The 24,972-nt window shown below is 45.1% G+C and overlaps 1 protein-coding gene across 1 annotated transcript in view; it reads right to left on the reverse strand.

Moving 5' to 3' along the window:
* The window catches only part of STX3 (syntaxin 3), a 60,724-nt gene that overhangs the window by 13,531 nt on the left and 22,221 nt on the right, over positions 1-24,972 (reverse strand). The window contains exon 2 of the mRNA XM_006899852.1: positions 15,248-15,331. Within this exon, the coding sequence (XP_006899914.1) occupies positions 15,248-15,331 (84 nt within the window). The remainder of the gene's footprint in view (positions 1-15,247; positions 15,332-24,972) is intronic.

Genomic DNA, 24,972 nt, shown 5'->3' on the forward strand with positions numbered 1-24,972 from the left:
GGAGAACGAGAGAAAAGAAGGAATGAAAGAGATGAAAACAGAGATGAGACTGTGCAGAAGAGAAAGAAATCAAGAGAGAAAAGGAGAGTGAGAGAGACAAAGACAGAGACAGACAGACAGAGACAGCAGAGAGGGCTGGCGCACTGAGCCCGCGTGGAGACAGCACAAGCCGCTCTGGGGCCTGTGTTCTGGCGAATGGCTTCTTCCTAACGAGGCCTTCAGAAAGTCAGCACGCAGAAGCTCACGCCACAGAGCAGTGTCTCCACTACCCAGAGGTCCTGACTTTCCAAGGTGTGTGTCCTTCCCAGATGGGCAGCACCCCAAGACGCTGCTCAATGAGGACAGAGGGCAGAGGAAGCTCAATTCCCTCATCAAAGGGTCCAGCAGGTCCTGGCATGTGGCCCATGGAGAGGTGGGCATGTAAGTGGAGAAGCCCAGGCAGGAGGGATCTCACGGCCCGTGGTGTCCGTGTGTCACACACCCTGAAGGAGCGGAAGGTCCGCACTGGACAAGCTGATAGACATCACATGGGCACACCACACATGTCAATACCATTGTCAGCTGTTGTCACAACACCCCACATTCACAGCAGTCCGTGTACAACAGAACACAACGATGCTGGTCCAACATCATCCCTGTGACCCCAAAGAGGGTGGGACTGTGGGGTGCACAGTATTTTCACTTGCTGATTTTCAGAAGGTGATGGCCAAGTGTTCTTCTGAGTCCTTCTTCCTCTGGGAGCTCAGCTGCCAGCTGTCCAGCCTCACGGCCCACATGCAAATCTCCAATGACAGATGAGTGACGGTTACGTGTAAGGGGTGCTGACCTGTAACTGAACCCGAGTTTCCCACAGCAGAAGCTGAGGAATCAACCGGTGAACTACCACTGCTCCAAAGACCACAGAGTAAGCTCTCAACATCTTGGAGGTGATCAAAGTATTATTCAATCAATTTTATTCAATCATTTCCAGCATCCCTTTCTTTAAGAGAATGCTTCACTTAAAACAGAAACCAAAAACCTGACCAGAGCTCTCCAAACTGCACCGGAAGTAAATGAAATAAGTGTGTGTTCGTTCTCCTAACACACAAGTCATTATTTCTGCCAATGAAACAGGCGACTGCCTCATCTACAAGCATTACTGATTTTGATGTACATTTCAGAACACAACTACATGTTTAAAGATGCAGACTAAGATATCAGTGTATTTACTATCACCTGAGTACAAAAATACTTTCAGATATACAAGTGCAGCTTGGAGATACAGCAGGGTCAGTTCCAGACCACACAACCAAGGGAACCACACAAATGTTCTACCGGTTTCCCAGGGCACAGACAATATACGTTTACTCTACACCACAGACTACTAAGTGGGCAGTGGTGCTGGTGGTTTTAGATGCCATCCAGCTAACTCTAACTCAGTAACCTATATACAAAAGACCCAAGCTCTGCCCAGCCTGTGCCATCGTCACTGTGCTCAAACAAGCCTGTCCCTGCGGTCACTATGTCAGTCCATATCACTGATGGTCTTCCTCACGTTCATGAACCCTCCACAGCACACCCAAGTATGATGTGTTATTACGACTAGGACAAGGACTGGCCCCTGCTAGTATGCATAATATGGCCAAAGTATGTGAGATGAATCTCATCATCCTTGCCTACAAGCAACAATCTGGTTGCACTTTTTCCAAGGCAGTTTCTTCTTTTGGTATATACTATTCTGGAAGTCTATGGCATATTCAATACTCTTCCCCAACACCACAAATCAAAGGCATCAATAACTCTCTGATCTTCCTTATTATCCAAGAACCTGCTTGAAAGTCAGCTATAAGTTGGCTCTGACTCAATGGCAATAAGCTGAGTTGATACAGTGTCCAACTTCGATGACTATGAAGCAATGAAAAATACCTTGGGTTAGGCGCACCTTAGTCTTTAAAATAACATCCTTGTTCTTTAGCACTTAGAGGTCCTTCACAACAGATTTGCCCAATGCAGTGAGTCTTTTGATTTGACTGCCATTACCATGGGTTTTGATTTTGGATTCAAGGAAAATGATAACCTTAACATAAGTATTTTTCCCATCTATCATAACGGTGCCCATTTATTGGTCCAGAAGTGAGAATTTTTGTTTTCTCGATGTTGATGTATATTTCATATCAACGGCTGTAGTCTTTTATTTACTTTCTGCAAGCAAGATTGTATCATATGCCTATCATAAATTATTCATTCTGATACCACATTCCTCATCACAAAGTCTAGCTTCTCGAGTGATTTGCTCAGACTGAAAGGCATAGAGAAAAGATGCAATTCTCATACACCCCTCTCTGGATTTTCAACTATGCAGTATCCCCCTGCTCTGCAGGAACAGCTGCTTCATGGTTTATGTATAAGTTTCATGTGAACATTAAGAAGTGTTCTGGGATGCCTATTCTCCTCGATGTTAGCCAGTTTGTTATGACCCACACAGTCAAATGCCTTTGCACAGTCAATAAAACACAATAAAACACAAACAGCTATTCCTCCGGAATTCTCTGCTTTCGGCCAGGATCCATCTGATATCAGCAACGTTATCTCTGGTACCATGGCTTCTTTTGAATCCAGCTTGAATTTCTGGCAGTCCCCTGCCAATGCAGTACTCCAGGCATTTTCATTTATGTAACAGAATTATAAAAAGGTTTAAATATTCCAAGAATTACCAACATGTGGCACAAACACACAAAATTTCCAGAGCACATGCCATTGGAAAAACGTCACCAACAAACTGGCTCAATGGAGGGTTGCCACAAACCTTCAGCCTGTTTGCTTTTATTTGATTGTTTTTTTTCTAAAAAGCATCTTACAGTGAAATTCAAAATAATGAGGTAGGTCCATAGACACAAGCATTTGTGAAGCATTTTAACAGTTCACAAAACAACATTCACATATGTTATTTACTCTTCATGGCAATCATTTGATGTATTTGCACTATTATTTAGATAAGGAAATGAAAAGTTAAGGAGGTCGGTCTTATGCCACAGAGCTGGGGGTAGAAGCAGCACCAACAGTCAGGATTCCAACTGGAGCCGGGTACAATCCTAGAGACGGTGAACCTGTCACCCTCTGAACCTGGGATAAAACCATGGCTCAAATTTTAGCCAAACAGCAGGCAGGTCTATACAGTGAACAACGTCAAGGAGTCACTCACTTCTTAAGATCACCACCCACTTAAGATCAAAGGACAACATTTGTCCTGGAATAAAGCTCAGATGGTAGGAAGGGGTAGGACTAATGGAAACAAGAATCACAGGGAGGAGGTGGGGAGAGTGCAATTACATTATAAATACTGTCATTAATGTCACAGAACACTAATGGATCCACAATCAATATACTTGATACCAGCAGCCAGGAGATCAGGAGATGTATTGCACTGGGGAAGTCTGCAGTCAAGAATCTCTCCAAATTGAGGAGCAATAATGTTAGTCTGAGGACTAAGGTACACCTGATTTAGACCATTGTCTTTTCAACCATTTGCTATGTATCTGAGAGCTGGACAATTAAGAAGAATGACAGAAAAAGAACTGAGGCCTTCAAACTGTGGTGTTGGAGAATAGTGCTGAAGAAGACCTCATGGAGTGCCAAAAGAACAAAGAGATATGCTTGGAGAAGGTATGGACAGAGTGCTCCTTGGAGGCAAAGATAAGAAAGCTCCGTCTCGTACACTGTAGGCATGTTGCTAGGAGAGGCTATTCCCTGGAGACAGACATCATGCTTGGGAAGGTGGAGGGACAGCAATGGAGAGGAAGACCCCAAACCAGGTGGATTGACACAGTGACTACAGCAATGGGCTTGAGTGTGTCACAGATTGTAAGGATGGCACAGATCAGGACAGATTTTAGATCTGTCATTCACTATCAGTTGTACTCAACTCTATGGCATCTTAAGAAGCTGCACTGCAATCCCAAAGGCACAGGGTTCAAATCCACCAGATGCTCTGCTGAAAGAGGAGGGAAAATCAAGAAGCAGGAGTGGCATCCATTCCCTAAACCACATGCCTCTGGAAACTCTATGAACTTTGATCAATGTCAATAGTTGTAGAGGGGTTTCAGGCCTTTTGTTCATAGGGTCACAATAAGTCATGCTCAGCTTGAAGGCAATCAACAACAACAGCAATGGCATCTAACAACAATTAATGTCATGAAACAAATCCTGTATGCATGGTTGAACAGAAAATCAAGTTGCTTTGTAAGCTCTCACTTAAATCATAATTTTTTTTTTTAAAAAAAGACTCCAACTAGATGATTTTTCCGTTAGATCTAACAATTTTTTTCCCCTCTTATCAACACTTTCAGTAGCATCTCAAACTTATCCAAGCATAAAAAGGGCCTGTGCTCCCTACTGGTGCACACTGGCTGGCTCTTGGGGTTGTTAGGTGCTGCTGAATCAACCACAATTCACAGCGACCCTATCTATGAAGAACCGATCTGTACCCTGCATAACACCTATCCTGTGCCATCCTCATCATCTCTGATAAACTTGTGACCACTGTTACAGTCACTGTGTCAGTCCATCTCATTGTGGGTCTTCCTCTCCTTCACTGACCCTCCAGCTTTCCAAGCATGGTGCCCATTTCCCCTCCTAACAACACGCCCAAAATACAGGAGATGAGGCTTCACCATCCTTGCTTGCCCCCAAGGAGCACCCTGATTCTACTTTCTCCAAGACAGATTTGCTTATTCTTTCGTCAGTCCATGAGACATTCAGTGTTCTTCTCCAACATCACAACTCAAAGGCTGGATGCTTCTTCTGTCACCCTTAGTTACTGTCCAACTTCCAGAAGCAAGTAATTGAAGAGACTGTGTCTCGAATCAGATGCACCTTAATCACTGCTCCTTAATACCTTAGAGAAGTACTTGTTGACAATGCAATACATCTTTCGATTTCTTTTTTTTTATATTTTAATGAAAGTTTACAGAGACTTTGGATTTCCATTCATTCCTTGTTGCACTTTTCTCCCTGCCCACCCCTCCCCCCATTAGCTTTTCTTTTTGAAAAGTAAAAAAAAAATAATAATAATTCTTTCTGCTGGTGCCAAGGGTGTTGATTGTGGATCCAAGCAAGATGTAAACATTGACCTCTTCAATCTTCAAACTCGCTTATAGGTTATGACCCTGGAAACAGGCCCCTGGGAAACCCAGAAATTGTCACCTTGCCTTAACTTCCTCTTCATCCACATCAGATTCTAGCTCCTCTTACAACTCATGAAATGTCACTGCATCATACCATGCTTCTCTTTCCTTCACAGCCAAGTCCGCCAGAGCTATTATACTGTTTTAGAAGATTAAAGGGGGTGGGAGTGCCTTCTAGAATAAAAGGCACCAGCCACGTTTAAATGTGTTTCATATATTTTAATAAGCTACAAGCTCTCTGGCTTTTATCTTTTTGACAGATTATGGAGTATCAAAAAATCTCCTGGTAGTATGATTTCATAAGCTAAAGAGCATCCTGGACTAAAGTTTGGTCTCCAGGAGGAGGATGCTGTGCCTCACGCTCAGGGCACTGCCAGCATTTGGAGCCCGGAGAGTAGATGGTATATCGAGCCCCCAGGAAACTGAGCTCTGAGTGCTCTGTCTTCAACCTGCCTGCAGGACTTCACAAGCCCAGGGAGGGAGGACAGGACCCTACTCCCACCCTCCTCTGCCCATCACAGGGGCTCTCTCTCCTCTACCCTCATCAATCCAAAGGACGTTGAAATGGGGATTTATTTCAGGAATTTTCATTCCACAACAACGTAATCCGTTCTCTAAATAATCACAGAGCCCTTTTCCTCTCTAGGACTTTGGGAAGGGCAACTGGCCAAACACAGGGCTTTCTTCTTTGAGCTGTGTGTCTTTGCTTTTTTTCTTGGAAATGCTGGCTCTCTCCAAAGGGGCCTTCTGTGTATTTCATGGTGGTAGGGACACACTATTTCCTTTTGCAAGTTTGCCAGATTAGCAAAGAACTGTGGATCAGGAGATCCTAGATGGAAATCTAGACATGCTGAGTCAGAAAGCAATGGCTCAGAGATCAACTTGGCATGCTTATCTGGAATTTTGTTGTTTTAAGCATACTGGCATTACTCTACCCAATAGATAAAAACTGAAAAATTAAAATGGACTGAACTTGAGTCAGAACTATCACTAGAACCTCTATCATACTATCTCCTTTTCTTATAGGAGAATATCAAGGCTCACAGGGGTAAAGGAATTGACCCAAGACCATACTGCAGAATAAGGTAAAGCCAAGGCTGGAATACAGGCACCATGGACGCCACACCTATCTCTAAATCCAGGTAAAGGTGCAAGCCTGCCTTCCGCCATGCTCTCTCCCAAGTTCCTGGGCCTAATTAGCCAAAGAGAAAGCAGAGAAAGTCCTACTTTGGAGACACAGACTCCTACATGATGGCAGGAAAGGTGAAGCAGAAAGCTTTGCTCACTCCACATAACAGTTACCCTGCGCCTGCCTGCCCTAAACCAGGCCCTGTAGCCTGTAGCTCTGATTAGCCCTTAGACAGGGCATCTTGATTAGCTGAAAACATAACACATGCCACCTTTAAGATGACAAAAGTGATGGGGCTGGAAGGGAAGAATTGGTGCCTTTGATTTGTGGCGTTGGCAAACAATACTGAATATCCCACCCAAAGGACGAAACAATCAGTCTGGGGGAAGCGCAGCCTGAGAAGGAAGCAGGGAAAGACTTTGTCTCACATAAGAGTCCTGAAGACGCACGCTGTGCTTGGAAAAGCAGAGGGGCAGCAAAAGGGAGGGAGACCCTCGGTGAGATGGATGGACTGGCCCAGCGAACGTGACAAGGGGCCCAGCAGACAGGACTGGGGGTCCAGCGAACGTGACAAAGGGGCCCGGCAGACGCAACCAGGGGCCCCGGCGGACGCAACAAGGGGCGTCAGCACTGCAGAGATTTTAAGGACGGCGCAGGACGGTGCAGGGTTTCACAGGGTCCCCATGAGGAGCCAGTTTGATTATACTTGAGAGTAATAATGGGCAAATACATTAACTTCACAACTCATATACCTTTACTTTCCCCCTAAAACTAGTACCACATAAATTAATTTTCCTACTGGGGCTTCCCAGACATGCCCTCTTTCATTTGTCCACTTTGGGCTTCCCAGACGGCTCTTTCATTTGTCTACTTCTTTGCTTTGGAAAGCGAACACGCATGAGGATGGAGGGGGAGATCACTTCAGTCAATCAAGCAGCAGGAATCAAATCCCCAAGAAGTTTGATCAAGCCTGGAAAGCTATTTTATTCTTCTTAATGAAAAACTGAACTGTGGTCTTGGTTATACAGTTAGTGAACACGAAGGCTCTGAGGTTTTATCTGTTGCCGTTAGGTGCTGTCACATTGAATACGACTCATAGCAACCCTGTGAACAACAGATCTAAGCCCCGCACTATCCTCAACAGCTCTGGTACACTTGAACCCAGTGCTGTAGTCACGGTGTCAATGCATCATGATCAAGGTCTTCCTCTCTTTCATTGACCCTCCACCTTTCCAAGTGTGACATTCTTTTTTATAAGGAAGGGCCTCTCTGAGCACCGTTTGCAAAGTATGTGAGACAACCTTCTACCATCTTTGCCTTGAAGGAGCACTCTGGCTGCAATTTTGCCAACAATATCAAACCAATTCAGTGTACTTGAGGCTTGCCTCACTCAAAATTTAGTTAGGGAAACAGAAACCATTAGAAGTAGAGTAAGAAAATGCCTTAGATGCAAAAATGACACAACTTGGTCTCGCATACTTTGGATGTGTCACCTACCTATCAGAAGGGGCCAGTCCCTGAAGGAGGACATCACGCTTTGTAAAGGCAGAAGGGAAGCACAAAAGAGGAAGACCCTCAGCAGGACAGACTGACCCAGTGGCTACAGCAGTGAATTTAAGGACAGCAACAGCAGAGAGTGTGAGGCCAGACCAGGCAGCATTTGGCTCTCTTGTACATGGGTCACCACAAGTTGGAACCAACTCCACAGCCTCCAACAACAACAATTTAATACTGGGGATGGTTTGCATGGTAACAGAAGGGCTGAGAAGTCAAACAGGATGATGAGGTGCTCTAGACATTCTCAACAGCAGACAAGATGGACAAAGAAAACCCAGACAAGACCTAAAGCCAAGATTCTCTCAAAAGAGTCAGGGTCAAGGGGAGCTGGCCAGCAGACATGCGGGGAGAAAACGGTCCCCTCCGTCTCGGTCTTTTGCCAGTGCTCCCCCTTGGTCACACTTCCTAAAGCCTGTTGGCAATGGCATCTGAGAATGTCATTTCCTGCAATCTAGAGCACAGGAAGGAGAGGGGATGGACCCGAGAGAAAACGGACAAGTGACTGACCTGGGCTTCCTGACCGCATCATTAAAAATAAATAAATAAAAATCACAGGAATGTTTTTGTTGTGTTGGTGTTAAGTATCATCGAGTCAACTACGACTCCTAGCAACTCTCGGAACAAAGGATCTGATCCTTGCCTTCTCCGGTGCTGACATCGTCATCTCTGATCTTCTCGAGTCCCCTGAAACCGACACTGTCTCAGCCCAGCTTGTGGAGAGCTTTCCTCTCTTTCGCTGAATCTCCATCTTTCCAAGCGTGATGTCTTTTTCCAAGGACTGGCACCATCCTAACAACATGCCCAAAAAATGTGAATCGAAGTTTTGTCATCCTTATCTCTAAGGAGCGCCCTGGCTGCACTTTCTCTGAGACATTTGTTTGTTCTTTCCACAGTCCATGAAATGAAGCATCTACCAACAGGCCCGGTAGGCCCCATCAATCCAAATACTCTACCTAACACATTGCCACACACTTTTTAAACTGACGACCGTGCTTAGAAACACATTCGCCATCATTTGTGGCAATGTGTTAAGGAAGAAATTTTAAAGTATCTGTGGGCTACATCTGCTTCAATGTCTGTATTTCCCAGTTGAATTAACTTTGAGGGAAACCGTAAGGACTTGGGCATTTTGAGGATGGATGGATGGATGGATGGATGGATGGATGGATGGATGGATGGATGGATGGATGGATGAATAAAGAATAATAAATCCTTAATGGATTTGCTTTCTAAGGCAGGTCTGTTTTGCCCACAGCACTTAATCTCGCTGCCAACTAAGTAAGGAGAACAAAAAGATGTAAGCAAAAATAGCTGGTAAAGCAAAAGTCTAGGGTTTATCTTTTACCAAGTTCTGGCTTTGTCAGCCAAGGTGATGTCAAATCTTCTCTCAAGAAGCCACTTAATATTACAACGCAGAGCACCTTTTGCCAACACTCTGGTCCGGTAACTGTGTCTGCACCTAGCAAACAAGGGTCATGTGCAAACACCTTTCATCTCCCAGCCCAAGCTATGATTCACACTATCAGCCATCTGCAAATAGCCCAGGGTGACCTGCTGGAACCAGTCCAAAGACTAAGTTTGATCACATGAGTGTCTATTTAGATCTATTCAGATGGAGCCCGCAGGGTATACTGAGTGAGTTCTCCAGCCACATGGAGAAAGAAGCACCCTCATTTCCCCCAAGTGCTCCCAGGCTGGAATGTACTTGACCTCATTTCCAAGGATCTTCCCAGACCACAATCTACAAAATAAACTCTGGGGACTACTTATTCACAAAAGCCTTAAAGGGCACAGCAGTGATGAAAACTCAAGTCTCCAGATGTCCTCTTTACTTTACACCAAGTCCTACGCTAGCTGCACCCATGTTGTTGTTTTGTGGCATCAAGTAGAGTATGACCCATAACGACCCTATGAACAACAGATCTGAACGCTGTCCCATCCTGTGCCGTCCTCACACTTCCTGACACGCTAGAGCCCATTGCAACAGTCACTGAGTTTTAATCCACTGAGTCAAGGGTCTTCATCTCTTTTGTCAACCGTCTGCCTTTTGAGCATCATATCCCTCTCCAAGGAGCAGCCCCACCTAGCAACGTGCCTGGAGGGTTTGAGGTGAAGCTTTATCATCTGTGCCTCCAAAGAGCACTCTGGCTGCACCTTCTCCAAGACATTTACATGTTCATTTGGCAGTCCATGGGATGCTCAATACTCTTCTCCAACACCACAGTTCAAAGGCATCAATTCTTCGGTAATCCTTATTCACTGTCCAGCTCTCCAATGCATAGCAAGTAATCGGAAAGACCACGGTCTCAATCAGATGCACCCTAGGCCTCAAACTGACATCATTACTCCCCAGTGATTTGGAAAGGTCCCTGACTGCAGACTTTCCCAGACTTAATCAACTCGATAGCAGTGGACTTGGTCTGGAATTCAGAGTAGTCAAACAACCGCTATGCACTAAACTACAGTTATGTCTGTGGTTATAATTCCAGGTTGTCTTTTATGAATGAGGTAAAATTAGAGTGCATCTTAAATTCCTGTGAAGACGGTCGAGGAGCAGAAGCTCAAAAGGACAAGGACCTTCCTCCAGAGAGAACATCTTCCCCCAGCCAGGGCCAGTGCCCTGAATTCAGACTTCTAGCCTTCCCTCCTCTAACCGTTAAAGCCATGCACATGTGGTATTACCGTTACACCAGCACCAGATAACTGAGACCGCAAGGTTTCCAAACCTGCACAGCTGGTGAGGGAAAGGGCTGAGCCTCAGACGCAGGTCTGTAGGCTGCATGCTCTCTCACTCGTCTCTCTTGACCGACGACTTTCCTTCTCTCTGGTATTCTCGGATGGCAAAACCAGGGAGGTTACATTTGCTACACTCTAGGCTTTTGTTGGCCTCTCTCAATCCCCAACCAACTTGGGACGTGAATTCTGTCCTCTCCATCCCACGGAGGAGCCCATGGAGGTTAAGAGAATCTATAGAATGCACCCAAGATCACAGACAGAAAGAGTTTGATTTGGAACCCCATTTCCTCATCAAGCAGATTCCTTCTCGACCCCAAATATGAATGGGGGGTGCTGTTAAGTCCTGTCGAGTCACCTGCAACTCATAGTGACCCTATGTACAACAGCCCTAAACCCTGCTCTATCCTGTGCCAATCCTATTGTCTCTGAGACACCTACCCCCATTACCCCAGTCACTGAATCAATCCATCTTATCAAGGGTCTTCCTCTCTTGAGCTGTCCCTCCCAAGCATGATGTCTCTCTCCAAGGACAGGTCCCTCCTTGCAACATGTCCAAAGTATGTCAGACGGAGCTTCAGAATCTTTGCCTCCAAGGAGCAGCCTGGCTTCACCCTCTCCAGGATGAACTTGTCTGTTCTCCTAGCAGTCCATGGTATATTCAATACTCTTCTCCAGCACCACAGTGCAAAGGTATCAATTCTCCTATCATCCCTAGTCACTGTTCAGCTTTCTGAATCATAGGAAGTAACTGCAAAGACCATGGCCCGAATCAGGAACACCTTAGTCTCCAGACTGACATCACTGCTTTTCAGTATTTTGGAGAGGTCTCTGATAGCAAACTTTCCCAACGCAATTCATCTTTTCATTTCCTGGCTGCTGGTACCAAGAGTGTTGATTGTAGAGCCAAGCAAACTGAAGCTGATGACAATCTCAATCTCTTCACCATCCATCATAATGCTGCCAACAGGTGTTTTTATTTTCTAAGTGGCAGTAAATCACTTAGCAGAAAGAAAACAGTAAGAAAGGAAGCCACCCCAGAGGTTCTATAAAGTCCTCAAAAGTCCTCTGAAAAAAGTAACTATAATCCATCTAGGGCTTTGCTGTTACAGGGATCGGCTCATGTAACGCTTCACACAGCCTTCAAAGGGGAATACTGTGCTTATTGTGTTGTTAGGGGCCATCGAGTCAACTCCAACTCGGAGCGACCCTATGAACAAGGGACGTGAGCCCTGCCCTATCCTGTAACTTCCTCATCACCTCTGATATACCTGAACCCACCGTTACAGTCACTGTGTCAATCCAACTCAATGGGGTCTTCCTCTCTTTCCCTAATTTCTACAGGAGGAAAATGAAGCTCAGACATGTGAAAACCAACACAAACCAGATGCCTCTGGGTCAATTCCAACTCAGAGCGATGCCACAGACTGCAGGACAGAGCTGCCCTCCGTGAGGTTTTCATGACTGTGAGTGATGAGAATCAGACGGCTGGGCCTGTATCTCTGGAGGCACCTCTGGGTGGGTTCAAACCACCAGCACATCTGCTAGACTCTAGAACTGCTTGTGTACTTTGGAGAGGTCTCCCAACTTTCCCAATGCAACTCATCTTTTCATTTCCTGGCTGCTGGTACCAAGAGGGTTGATTGTAAAGCCAAGAAAACTGAAGCTGTTGACAATCTTAATCTCTTCAAATGACGGTGCTTGCCTCCATGGCTGGGCATGGGCTCCTGTCCACCACCTTCCCATCTCACTGGGAAAACGGCCTCCTCAGGGACCTTCTTAATGGTTTAAGGAAAGGGACAGAACATAGTTACTGGGGAAATCCTTATCCTTCAAGGATCAATTAATAGCTGGTCACAATCTTTCCAAACCATCCACAGAGTTCTCTAATGTACTAAAGAGAATAGGGACAAGCTATGACGACTTCAAGCAAGTCCCTGAATCCACCCCACCACAGTCACAACCCCTCTGAGCAGAAAGGTACTTCCTTCCACAGTCCACAGCTGGGAACAACTGGACTCAGCAAAACCAAGTGCTGTGTGAACTCACCAACGCTCCCTGGCCAAGGGATGGGCCTGCCCAAGAGGAGGGCAGGGTGGGATCTGAGGACTGCTAACTCTTTTTCAGGGTGGCACGTGCTCATACTTGCTGTAAAATATCACTCACTACTCTAACAGACAACAATAGTACAGAGACAGCTCAGTTGGCCGAGTGGACAGAAAGTGATACTCTCAAGCCAAAGATGGGTGACTTTAATCTGCGGCCCTCAGGCCTGTTTTTAATTGTTTTTGGTGAAACATTCTTCTAGGTCATATAGACCTAGTCTGTCCACTTGCTGTACAGAGGTAACTTGTGGTTGTTGTAAAGCTGAACATTGTGTCACGGATTTGTCAAATGCGATAATGGTTACTCATGGTGGACAGTGTTTGGTGGAGCTCCCAATTAAAACAAGCTTGGAAGCAGGAGTGGCATCCACTTCCGAAATAGCTTGCCTCCGGAAACACTATGAACCTGGAGAGAGGATGAAAGTTATACAAGTGTTCAGGTCTTACGTTCATAGGGTCACTATGAGTCGCCTACGACTCGATGGTACTTAACAAGAACAACAACAGTCTAGACAAGAGGAAGCTACCACATTTTCCTGTAAAAAGAATATGATGCCCTCGTCTTCTTGCCAGGACAACAAAAGCCTAAATAAAGAAACCATAGTTGAGTGGCAGAAATGCTAATGGTAGTATTTGTTTTTCATTTTGTTTCAGCAGGGAGACAAGACGAGCATCCTTTACGAAGCACAGGTGTGCCAGATGGTAATATGAACATTATCTTCATTTAATCCTCCTAATAACCCTATTGTTGCTGTTGTGTTGCATCAAGTGGAACCAACCCATAGCTGACCCTCTGGCCGGTTTCCACAGGCTGTTTGTCACCTGAGAGGAGATTGCCCATCTTTCTCCCATGGAGCAGTTGGTGAATTCGAACCAGATACCTTCAGGACGGCAGCACAGCTTCTTACCACTAGACCATCGGAGCTCCTTAACAATCCTATATTGTTGTTTTATTGTTAGGTGCCATTGAGCACAACTCATAGTGACCCTATCAACAACTGGTCTGAACACTGTCCTATCCCATGCTATCCTCATCATCTGACACACTCAAGCCCACTGCTTCAAGTCAACACACCTGTTTGAAGGTCTTCCTCTCTTCTGTCATTCCTCCACCTTTCCAAGCATGATGTCCCTCTCCAAAGAACAGCATATCAAAGCTTTATCATCTTTGCCTCCAAAGAGCACCCTTGCTGCATCTGTTCTGAGACCTATCTGTTTGTTCTTGTGATAGTCCCTGGGATGTTCAGCACTATTCTCTATAGGGAGCCCGCTGTTGTTCCTTTCCATGAAGTGGATTTTAACTCATGGTGACCCCATGGATGTCAGAGTATGTTGTAACAACATGTACCATGAGTCGGATCTGCCTCATAGCCAACCCTCCAGTGGGCTTCGGAGGCTGTAAATTGCCTAGGAGCTTGCCCATTTTTCCCAAGGAGATTTGAACCCTGTGGCTTTGAACCCTGTACCTTTTGGTTGGCTTAGAGGCCTTACCCCTAAGCCACCAGAGTTTCCCAGAGCAGCCCTACAGAGATTCAAAATCAAACCTCCAGGCCCATCTTCCAAGTCACCTTCAAGTGTGCTCAGACAACCAACATTTCAATGAGTAACTGGACACTTAATTGCATGTACCACGCGAAATAATCCTAATTATCATCAAGGTGAATTTACAGATAAAGAACTGAAGGAGAGCTCTGGTGGCCTAGTGGCAAGAAGCTGCACTGCAATCCCAGAGGCACTGGGTTCAAATCCACCAGATGTTCTCCTGGGGAAGGAGGGACAATCTCCTCCAGTACCAGTCAGATCCGATTTGACAGTACACAAACAAAAATAATAAAATAAATATTTTTTTTAAAACCAACCCCAAAACAGATAGGGAACTGAGGCTCAGCAGTTTAAGAAACATGCACAAAATCAACAGCTAGTAAGAAGCAGGGCTGAGATTTGACCCCAAGTTTATCTGGCTCCAAAGCCTGTTATTGTCCATGATGCACTGCTGCCTCCACAAGCTGCCTATGGTCCATGAGCTGCAGCTGCAGAGGCCGATGAAAACCTTCAAAATCAGAGTCTGTGAACCTAGCGACCTGGCAGAACTATTTTTAGCTTCACAGAACTATAAAAACCAACCTGTGATTTCTTAGTTATGGCAATTAAGTCAAAGGAACTACAGACATTTCTATAATTCCGATCTATCTGGATCACAAGCCTGAAGAGGCAAGGATTTTACAGGAGACAGAGGTTGGTTCTGTGATAAAACATGCACTTTAGGCAAGAAAGGATATCATTAAAATGTCCACACATCGCAGAGGACTTTGAAAGCATTTCTGTAATTACATATAATTTAGTCTCTGCTAACTTTCTTAATAAGATTAAAAATTCAAACCCACCCAAGAAAACATGCCAGAGTGTTTCCTTATGATCCCCTTGGCCCCGTCATCCCACCCCAGGTGAGGACTGACGCTCCTCCCCTATCCTTCAAAGATCTGAGCTTTCAGTTCTTCCCGAAGGAAGCACATGTTTCCTCATGCACACTGCGGGGCGGAGGGAAGAGGAAGAACACCCACCTCAGAAAAGAACTCGTCCATGAAAGCCGTGTTGTCAATCGCAATCTCGACCTCATCCGTGTCGTCATCCTGAGTCAGCTGCTTCTGAAAAAGCCAGGAAAGAGCAAGATGAGAAAAAGAACTTTAGGATTAACATTAGTCATTAGTAGTGGCTATTCACAAAGTTCCAGGAAATACATTAAGCATTTTACAGACGCTCTTTCCTTCCAAATTCATAACTCTCTGTAAAGGGTATCAAATTCAATTCTACTACTGCCTTAATTTAAATCCAAGGTTCTAAAACAGTTCCAGTGGGGTTCCAAAGGGTTCTGAAAGGGATGTGTACATGTTGCTTGGCAACCAGAGTTATCACCTGTTGTACAAGGGGTTTCTCTGAGCCGGAAGTAACAAGGAAGTGGGCAGCAGTACCCTACTCAAAAATGGCAGCCAAATGCATTTGAATCTGCTGGCCGCCATCTTTGAGCAGGGCATGACTGCTTGTTTCCTACAAGTCAAAATCCACACTACCTTTGTTTCTGTGCACCATGTATGAACTAGTTTGAGCCAGTTTATTTAAAACCCCTTACTGATTTTTAAGGGAAGGGGCTGGGCAATTCACTAGCTTTGCTGTGTTTCAGTTTCTTCATGCATTAAACGTCAGTGATAACACTACCAATTTAGCCTAGGGTTGGTTAAAGAATACATGAAACAATATAACGGATATTCTCTCTCTCTCTCTACTGCCACTGGGTGAAAAACGACTCATAGCTGACTCTCCAGTGAGTTTTCAGAGGCTATAAATCAGATGGCAGGAGACTGCCTCTGGCTTTCTCCCATAGAGCTACTGGTGAATTTGAACAGTCAAACTTTGAGTTAACAGCACAACTCCTTACCCACAAGGCTACCAGAGAAAGTAGCTCACCACCTGAACAAGGATTTAAATCCTGGACCATTCCATTAAAAGTCTAATGCTCTACCAAATGCCCAACATATTATAAATAAATACTTAGTAAATGTTAGGTTTTCCCGTTTTTGTTGCAACAGCATAAGGCAGAAACTTTCAGAGAAATAAAATTCAAATATTTTACACTAAAATGATAGGGGTTTGAAAATGCTAGACTGTACCCTGTTGGAGAGGTAAAACTTCGCAAATGCAGAAAACAAGGCTGATTCATCATTTAAGATACTCCACTTGAGCTAAAAATCTAAAGGGGTTTCTTATTGGCTAATGTGATGTAGTCAAGATCTGGGGGTTGGGAAGTTCTGGACCCCCTGTTCCTATGTAAGACTCAGCCCACCAGGAGTCTGTAACAGCTTCTAGTCACAATTTGCTCAAAGCACCTGCACTAGCCTCCCCATGGAAGGCAAACACCTTCCTGTTCTCAGGAAAGTTTCCTGTTTCCTCTTGAAGGTAAACAGTTCTGTGTGTTGTTCACTGTCAAAGAGTCCATGTTTATAAGGAAGCGGAAGTTCTACCTCTAGGTCCTTAGCAACATCCTGAGGCCTCCGTTTTCTCAACCTCACCCAATTTCATCTGCAAATGCACAAAATGGGAAGGAAGACACTAAAGTAAGTGCTTCCAGTCCCCACCAGCTGGTTCCACATTCTTCCAGAATGTTCCCTCTCATGCTATTGCTACATATGTTAGTCTCCAAGCACATAAAAAATGATAGTTGTGGGAGGGAAATGGGTAAAGCCCCTATACTTGTTTCTACATAACTTAAAGCGCCTGTAACCTTCTGAGGCCAACACGTGGCACTCTCACCCACTCAGAATGTCAAGGGCAATGAAAACCATCAGTGGTCACTTCTTTTTGTTCCCTACAATCCCCTTAAGTAAGTCTTAAAATCAGTTAGAAAAGATCCAGTCACAGCCAGAGAAAACCATGGGGACATAGGTGTCACACACTAACCAAATCTCTTGGATCAGATTTTGACTCAAGTAGCAAACAGACAGAGGTGTCCCACTCAAAGATGACAGCCAATCACATTTCAAAGCTATTTGGCCACTATATTTGGGCAGGGCATCACTTTGTATTTCCTGCACAGGTCAAAACTGGAAGCAAATGATTTGGTTGATGTGTAATGTGTGTGAATACTTGTTTCTGTTAGTCATAGCTAAGCTGTTTAAAATACTGTAGCAGACGGAATTGGTATAAATGCTCAGGGAAAACTGGGGCTTTCTAACACTTTGAGGACTCTGTTTTGACTGACTTTCCCATTTTCCCAGTCTCTGGCTTGTCTGAAACCACTAGCACCCCAAACTTAAGTCACACTGACAACCTCCAAAGACCTCTCCAGAGTCCTAAAAAGCAATGATGACAGTCTAGAGACCAAGGTGCACATGATCCAGGCCATGGTTTTTGCAATTACTTCCTATGTATCAGAGCTGGACAATGACCAAAGATGACAGAAGAACTGATACCTTTGATCTGTGGTGCTAGAGCAGAGTAATGAACATAGCATGGACCACCAAGAACAAATGAGTTTATCCTAGAGAGGGTGAAACCAGGCTGCTCCCTGGAGGCAAGGATTCTGAAGCTCTGTCTCACATATTTTGGGCATGTGACCAGGAGTAACCAGACCCTGGAAATGGGCATCTTGCTTGGAAGAGTGGAGGGATAGTGCAGGAGGGGAAGATCCCAGATGAGATGGACAGTCATAGAACTGGGGTAATGAGGGTAGGTGTGTCAGAGGCAGTGAGAATGGCTCAGGATAGATCAGGGTTCAGAGCTATTGTGCCTGAGTTCGCTCTGAGTCAACTCAACAGCACATAACAATAAACAGCCTCCATGTACCTGGGTAATGCAAATGGTTTGCTATTGGCCACTAGGCAAAACGGTGGCTGGCTGAATCCATTCAGTCATGCTGCCAAAAAACTGTCTGGAAATGCATTTCTGCAAGATCAACACCTGTTGAAAACTTTATTAAGTAGCTCTACTCTGACACAGTGAGCTCAGGAGCTTAGTGGCAAGGAGTTGGGCTACCAATCCAAACGCCCACAGTTCAAATCCACCAGTAGTTCTGTGGGAGAAACATGGGCAATCTCCTCCCATGTGATTTACAGCCTCTGAAAATCAACTCAAAGGGTCAGCCATGAGTCATTTCCCAAACAAGAAATGGAACACAACAATCACAAACAAATCCAACGTGCACGGCATGCCATGAGTTAGGATCCACAAGCTTGGTTTGAGGATTGTGGGGTGTTTCATGTGTGTGTGTATGTGTATGTGTGTGTGTGTGTGTGTGTGTGTGTGTGCACGCGCGCGTGCATGTTTTCTAAAGCCTCCACAATAATCTTCCTAAAGCTCAGAACTGAACATATCCCTCTACCACTTAACTCGGTCACCTCTTGGGATTGAAAGTTCCCAAGCCTAAAAAGATTTCCATTTACTTGGATTAAAACTCAACACAACAGGCAAGAAATAAAATGACTTCTTGCTTTGGGTAAACTTGTTTTACAAAACACCTCTTTATTAAGTATTGAAGAGCAAGGTGTTAGAGAAGAGTCCTGACTATCTGACAGGCTGCTAAAAATAACCAGTCTGTCTTGGAGGAAGTGCACCAAGGTGTGGCTTAGAGGCAAGGCTAGCAAAACTTCATCTCCCTTGCTTTGGGTATGCTGTTGGGGGGGGGGGGCGAGGACTTGGAGAGTTACATCATGCTGGGAAAGCTGGAGGGTCAGAGAAAGAGAGGGAAACCAGATGGACAGACACAGTGACTGCAACGATGGGCTTTGTCATTTCAGGGATTATGAGATGGTACAGGCTAGGGTCAAGAGACAAATTGCATTGGGAAAGTCAGCTGTGAGGGACCTCTCAAGAATACTGAAGAGCAATGACATCAGGCTCGAGACTAAGTTGCGCCTGATCCAGGCTATAGTCTTTGCAATTACATGCTATGCATCAGAGAGTTGGACGGTGACCAGGGATGACAGAAAGAGAATTGATGTCTTTTAGCTGTGGTGCTGGAGAACAGTGTTGAATATACCATGGACTGCTAGAACAAACAGGTTTGTCCTGGAGAAGGTGAAGCCGGAATGCTCCTTGGGAGTCAAGGATTCTGAAGCTTCGTCTGACATACTTTGGGCATGTTGCAAGGAAGGACTGGTCCTTGGAGAGGGATGTCATGTTTGGGAGAGTGGAGGGGCAGCAAAGGATAGGAAGACCCTCAATGAGATGGATCGATTCTGTGAGTGGAGCGGTGGGAATGAATGTATTTGAGATGGCTAGGTTGGCACAGGATAAGACGACGTTTAGGGCTCTTGTACATAGGGTTGCTATGAGTCACAAGTGTCTCGATGGCACATAACAACAACAACAACAACAGGCTAGGGCAAGGTCCACTATGCTGGAGTCACTATGAGTCGTAGTGGACTCAACAGCACCTACCAACAACAAAGAGCAAAGACGTCACTCCAAAGACTAAGAGACGCCTGACCTAAGTCATCGTCTTTTCAGCTGCTTCCTGTGCACGTGAAAGTCAGGCAATGGCTAAGGAAGGCTGATCTGATGCCTAAAGAAGAAGAAATGGTGCCCTGAACTGGTGGTGCGGAGGAAGAACACTGAATATACAGCAGCCACAAGAACAAATGAACTGATCTTGAAAAAAGCGCAGCCAGAATGCTCCTTAGAAGCAGGATGGCGGGGAGCTCTGGTGGTCTAATGGCAAGGAGCTGCAACTACAATCACAGAGGTGCATGGTTCGAATCCACCAGATGTTCTGCCGGGGAAGGAGGGACAATCTCCTCCTGTACCAGTCAGATCTGATTTGACGGTACACTCACACAAAAATAATAAAATTTAAAAAAAGAAGCAGGATGGCAAGACTGCCTCACATATTCGGGGCACGATTTCAGCAGGGGCTGAAAAAAACGACACCCAGCTTTACAAGGTTAGCGGAAAACACGAAGACCATCAATGAGGCAGACACAGGGCTGCAGCACCGAGGGGGCAGTGCGAGGGGGCAGGACTGCAGCGTGATGTCGCTGCACACAGTGCACTAGGGATTGGATTGGACTCTCCCAGGCTGTGCCTTCTTCCTGCGGTGCCTCTGACGAGTTAGCGAATTTTACACCACCTTTAAAACTCCATTTATATAACCTTCTTTACGTAGTTTCCCTGACACACACTCTCTATGCAAAATTAAAACCTCCCCTAAACTCGCACCATACTTTTTTATAAACCGTTCACTGAAACCATCACCATCCAGTGCTGCACATCTAATTCGACTTACAGGTGCCCTGTAAGTCAGAGTAGAATCGCCCCATATGGAGTCAAGGCCGTAAATCTTTACAGAAGCCTTACTGACTGCCACATCTTTCTCCCACAGAGCAACTGGTGGGTTTGAATTACTGACATTTCAATTGCAGAACCACCAGAACGTACATCTGTGTCTGTGTCTCTGTGTGTGTGTGTGTGTGTGTGTGTGTGTGTGTGTTGTACCATCAAGTCTGACCCTCCAGCAGTTTTTCAGAGGCAGTTAATCACATGGAAGAAGAGTGCCCATTCTTCTCCTGCGGTGCAGCTGGTGGATTCAAACTATGTGCCTTCAGGATAACAGCACTGCTTCATAGCTACTACAAAGGATACTTTGAATGTATACATGTTTGACCTGAACGCTTTCCATCTGGGGAGCTAACCTTCACTCCTCCACATGATACTGGGGAAGCTAGCATCATGACCCAAGCTCCATACAGAATCTGAATAAAGAAAGGCGTCTGCAGTGAATGGAGTCAAGCCAACCAGTGGCAGCCCCAAGAGATTTCCGGGGCTGCCTTGATGCCCAGGCTTCCTGAGCCACCCTTTAGATGGCTCAGATGCGCACAATATTCTTTCAAAGGGCTGAAGATTATCTGTATAAAATATTTTTAAAAATCATCAACTTCCATCACTTGCAATGAAAACAGAGCACTGTTGTTGTTGTTGTTGGGTGCAGCTGAGCTGCCACTGACTCAGCTCACCACATCCCTAGGAGCCGCGGGTCAAACCCTTGCCCTCTGCTGCCACACCCTGGGAATCTCCCCCAGGCTCGAGCCTGCTGACCCAGCCATGTGTTAACCGTCCTCACTGGCAGTAGCCTCCTCTTTTGCTGCTCCTCTACTTTGCCAAGTATGAGTCTTTTTTCCACGAACAGTTACACGTAGCAAATCTGCTGTCCAGGGCCTCTTTTAAGTGCTAAAGTACAAGGATGTTAGTTAGAGTCTACCGTGCACCTGGTCATGCTATGTTCCACTGCTTCCTATGGATGGAAAAGCCGACAGTGAGTAAGGAAGACTGAAGAAGAATCAATGGCTTCAAATTGTGGCGTTGGCAAAGAGCAGTGAATACAGCACCTTGGACGAGGTGCAACCAGGGAGCTGCTTAGAGGCACGGATGGTGAAACTTTGTCCCATGTACCATGGGCATGTTGTCAAGAGGTACCAATCTGTGGGGAAAGACAGCATGCCGGGAAAAGCGGGGAGTCAGCCAGAGAGAGGCACTTCTTCAAGGAGATGGATTGGAATAGTGACCCCAACAACAGGCTTGAGCACTGCTGGGATATGAGGACGGTGGAGCACAGGACGAGGTTTTTCAACAACAGCAGCAGGGCCTCCTGACAACATGCCAGAGCAAACTTGCCAGCAGCTTCAGCGTCCAGGTCATTAATTTATTGAGCGTATGGACCGAGCACTGACCAGGTTCTAGACATATAACATAAAGTTAATTCATTTTCGAAGACTGGACGGTTTGACACAATGTTCCCTTTGTCAACTATTTTCATGCACTCATGCTTCCCACGGCTTCCAGTCCAGAGGACGAGGTCTATGATCCTCCGCAGAGAAGAGCCATCATCCTCAGGGAAGGTGGGCCAGCACGCATGTGCTGACACTCCTCTCTTCAGGGGTCTTCTGGAGACCCTCGCTGAGGGGGAAACCCGAGTAGGTACATGTACACACAAACACCCAGCACACACAAGTGTGTTGACTCTGTCATCAGGACAATCACAAAGCGACTGATGAAAGGCCACCTCAGTGAGATGGATGAAGAGAAGGTCTCAGAACAACTGTGCTCTGGAGCAGATCAGGGACTTCACTGTCATGGACTGAACTGTGTCCTCCCCAGAATACAGCTATGTAATCATGGGGTCATTTCCCAGGATGCGATCGGAGATGCGTTCACTCAATCAGTCGTTCAGGGCTCAGGGCTGTAACACCTTTAAGTTGGTCACCATACCAAGCAAGAAAGCCAAAGATGAAGTAACTGAGGAATTCGACCAAGTTTTGCAGTCTGAAACTGATCAAACATGCAATCAAGATGTGTTAATAATAACTGGTGGCTGGAATGCAAAAATTGGAAACAAAAAAACAGACTTGTCAGAAAAGAGGGTGGAGATCAAATAGTTGAACTTTGTACAACCAGTGATTTGCTCATTGCAAATGCTTTAAAAACAACAAGACATAAACAGTGACTATACACATAGACCTCACCTGAATGATTCACATGGATTAGACTGACTATATCTGTGGAAAGAGTCAAAGTAGAAACTCAATATCAAGTGTCAAAACAAGGCCGGGACTGACTGAAATCAACCATAACTCATTCATGAGCGAGCTCAAACGTAAGTGGAAGAAAATGAAATTCAATTCACAGGAACCAAAATATAACCTTTAGTCTCTATTACCTGAATTTAAAATCCCTTTTTAGAAGATGTTGGATATATTTAATATTAATCTTCAAAGACAGCATGACTGTGGGGATAACATCAAGGATATCATCCATGAAGAAAGCAAAAGGTCATTAAAAGACAGGGGAGAAAGGAAAAATACAAAGCCACATGTCAGAAGAGCCTCCAAAAATTGTACTAGAATCTAGAGAGGCAAAAACAAAGAGAAGAAGAAATATCAAAATATAGCATCACGAGCTAAGAAAGACTCAGCAAAAACCTGCATTATGCAGACAAAACCCTGCTTGCTGACAGTGAAGAGGACTGAAGCACTTGCTGCAGAGAGTCAAAGCCCATAGCCTTGAATATTGACTAAATCTCAACATCGAGAAAAGACAACAAAAATTCTCACCTTTGGACCAACAGGCAACATCACGATAGATGGAGAAAAGACTGGAGCTGTCAGTGATTTCATTTTACTTGCATCTACAAACACCCATGATAACAGTAGCCAAATCAAAAGATAAGTTGCATTTGGAAAATCTGCTGTCGAGGATCTCTCCAAAATGCTTAAAAGCAAAGATCTCAGTTTAAAGACTGTGTGCCTGATCCAAGTCATGGTCTTTTCAGTCACTTCCTATGTATCTGAAAGCTGGACAATAAATAAGGATGACAGAACATTTATGCATCTGAGTTGTGGTGTTTGATAAGAGTCCTGAATATCTCATGGACTGCCAAAAGAACAAGCAAGCCCAAGATATCTTGGAGGAAGGGCAACCAGGGTGCTTCTTATAGGATCCTTATAGGATGGTGAAACCTTATCTCACATACTTTGACATATGTTGTCAGGAGGGCCAGGTCCTTGGAAAAGGACATCATGCTGGCAAAGGTGGAGGGTCAGGAAAAGAGTGGAAGACCCCTCAACAAGCTGGACTGGTGTGGTGGCTCTAACAACAGGAGTGAGCATCTCTCTGGATAGTAAAGATGGAGTAGGATAGGGCAGCGTTCAGATCTGTTGTTCACAGGGTCTCACTCGATGGCACCTAACAAAACATCATCACAGACCTTCAAGGTTCCTTAGTGACAAAAGCTAGCCAAGGACAGGAAAGTGGATAGAATCCACTGAGTGACACTATTGGAGAAAGCCTCGTTAATCTACTTCTGTAAGCTCACAGCCATTTAAAACTCTACAGAATTTAATTCTCCTCTGACATACATGCGGTTCCTTTGAGGCAGAATCAACTTAGCAGCAACAAGCATGGTTCCATTTATTGATTATCTGCCACAGTCTTTTCAACTGCTTCCTATGCTTCTGACACTTAGACAATGATTAAGGATGACAGGACTACTGATGCCTTTTAAGTGTGGTGTTGGAGAGGTGCACTGCCTCTTCCATGGATGGCCAAAAGAACAAACAAGTCTGTCTTGAAGGAAATGCAACCAGAGGCATCTTAGAGGCGAGCATAATGATACTTTATCTCACATGCTTTGGGCATGTTGTCAGGAGGACCCAGTCCTTGGAAAATGACGACATTCTGGGAAAGGTGGAGGACCAGAGAAAAAGAGGAAAACTTTCAGGAAGAAGCGTTGCCACAATGACTGCAACGGTGGGTGTGACTGTATCAGAGATCGTAACAATGGTGCGTGATAAAGCAGGGATCCTCTCTGCTGCTCACAGAGTGTGAAAGGGTAGCGCTGGGCTACTCAAGGCCTCCTAACAACAAAAAAAGGGAGAAGCACAGGAATTGGGGAGCTGAACATAGCCTTACAGATTTTATCATCAAATCTTCCTACTTCACATGGGAAAACCAAAGCCCCAGATCAAGAATGATCTAGTGACATAGCCAGCAACAGAACTCGTTTCCAGATTTCTTATGAAATGTTTCCAACTAGAGCATATTTCTTCCACAAATAAAATAATAACAGCAACAATAAAGTTTAGCTCAGAGTAGAAAGTTCTAAGCGTCCCTAATTCAATTATGGTCTTTTTTTTTCAGGTGTCCTATATGCATGCAAATTGGAGCTCTGGTGTCCCAGTAGTTTCCATGTGCCACAAACAAAAAAAAAGTCAGTGATTTTGAATCTACCAGCAGCTCGGGGGGG

Source organism: Elephantulus edwardii, unplaced genomic scaffold (assembly GCF_000299155.1).
Source record: "Elephantulus edwardii isolate Elephantulus edwardi_28Jun2011 unplaced genomic scaffold, EleEdw1.0 scaffold00268, whole genome shotgun sequence".
In the NCBI taxonomy this organism is placed as follows: Eukaryota; Metazoa; Chordata; class Mammalia; order Macroscelidea; family Macroscelididae; genus Elephantulus; species Elephantulus edwardii.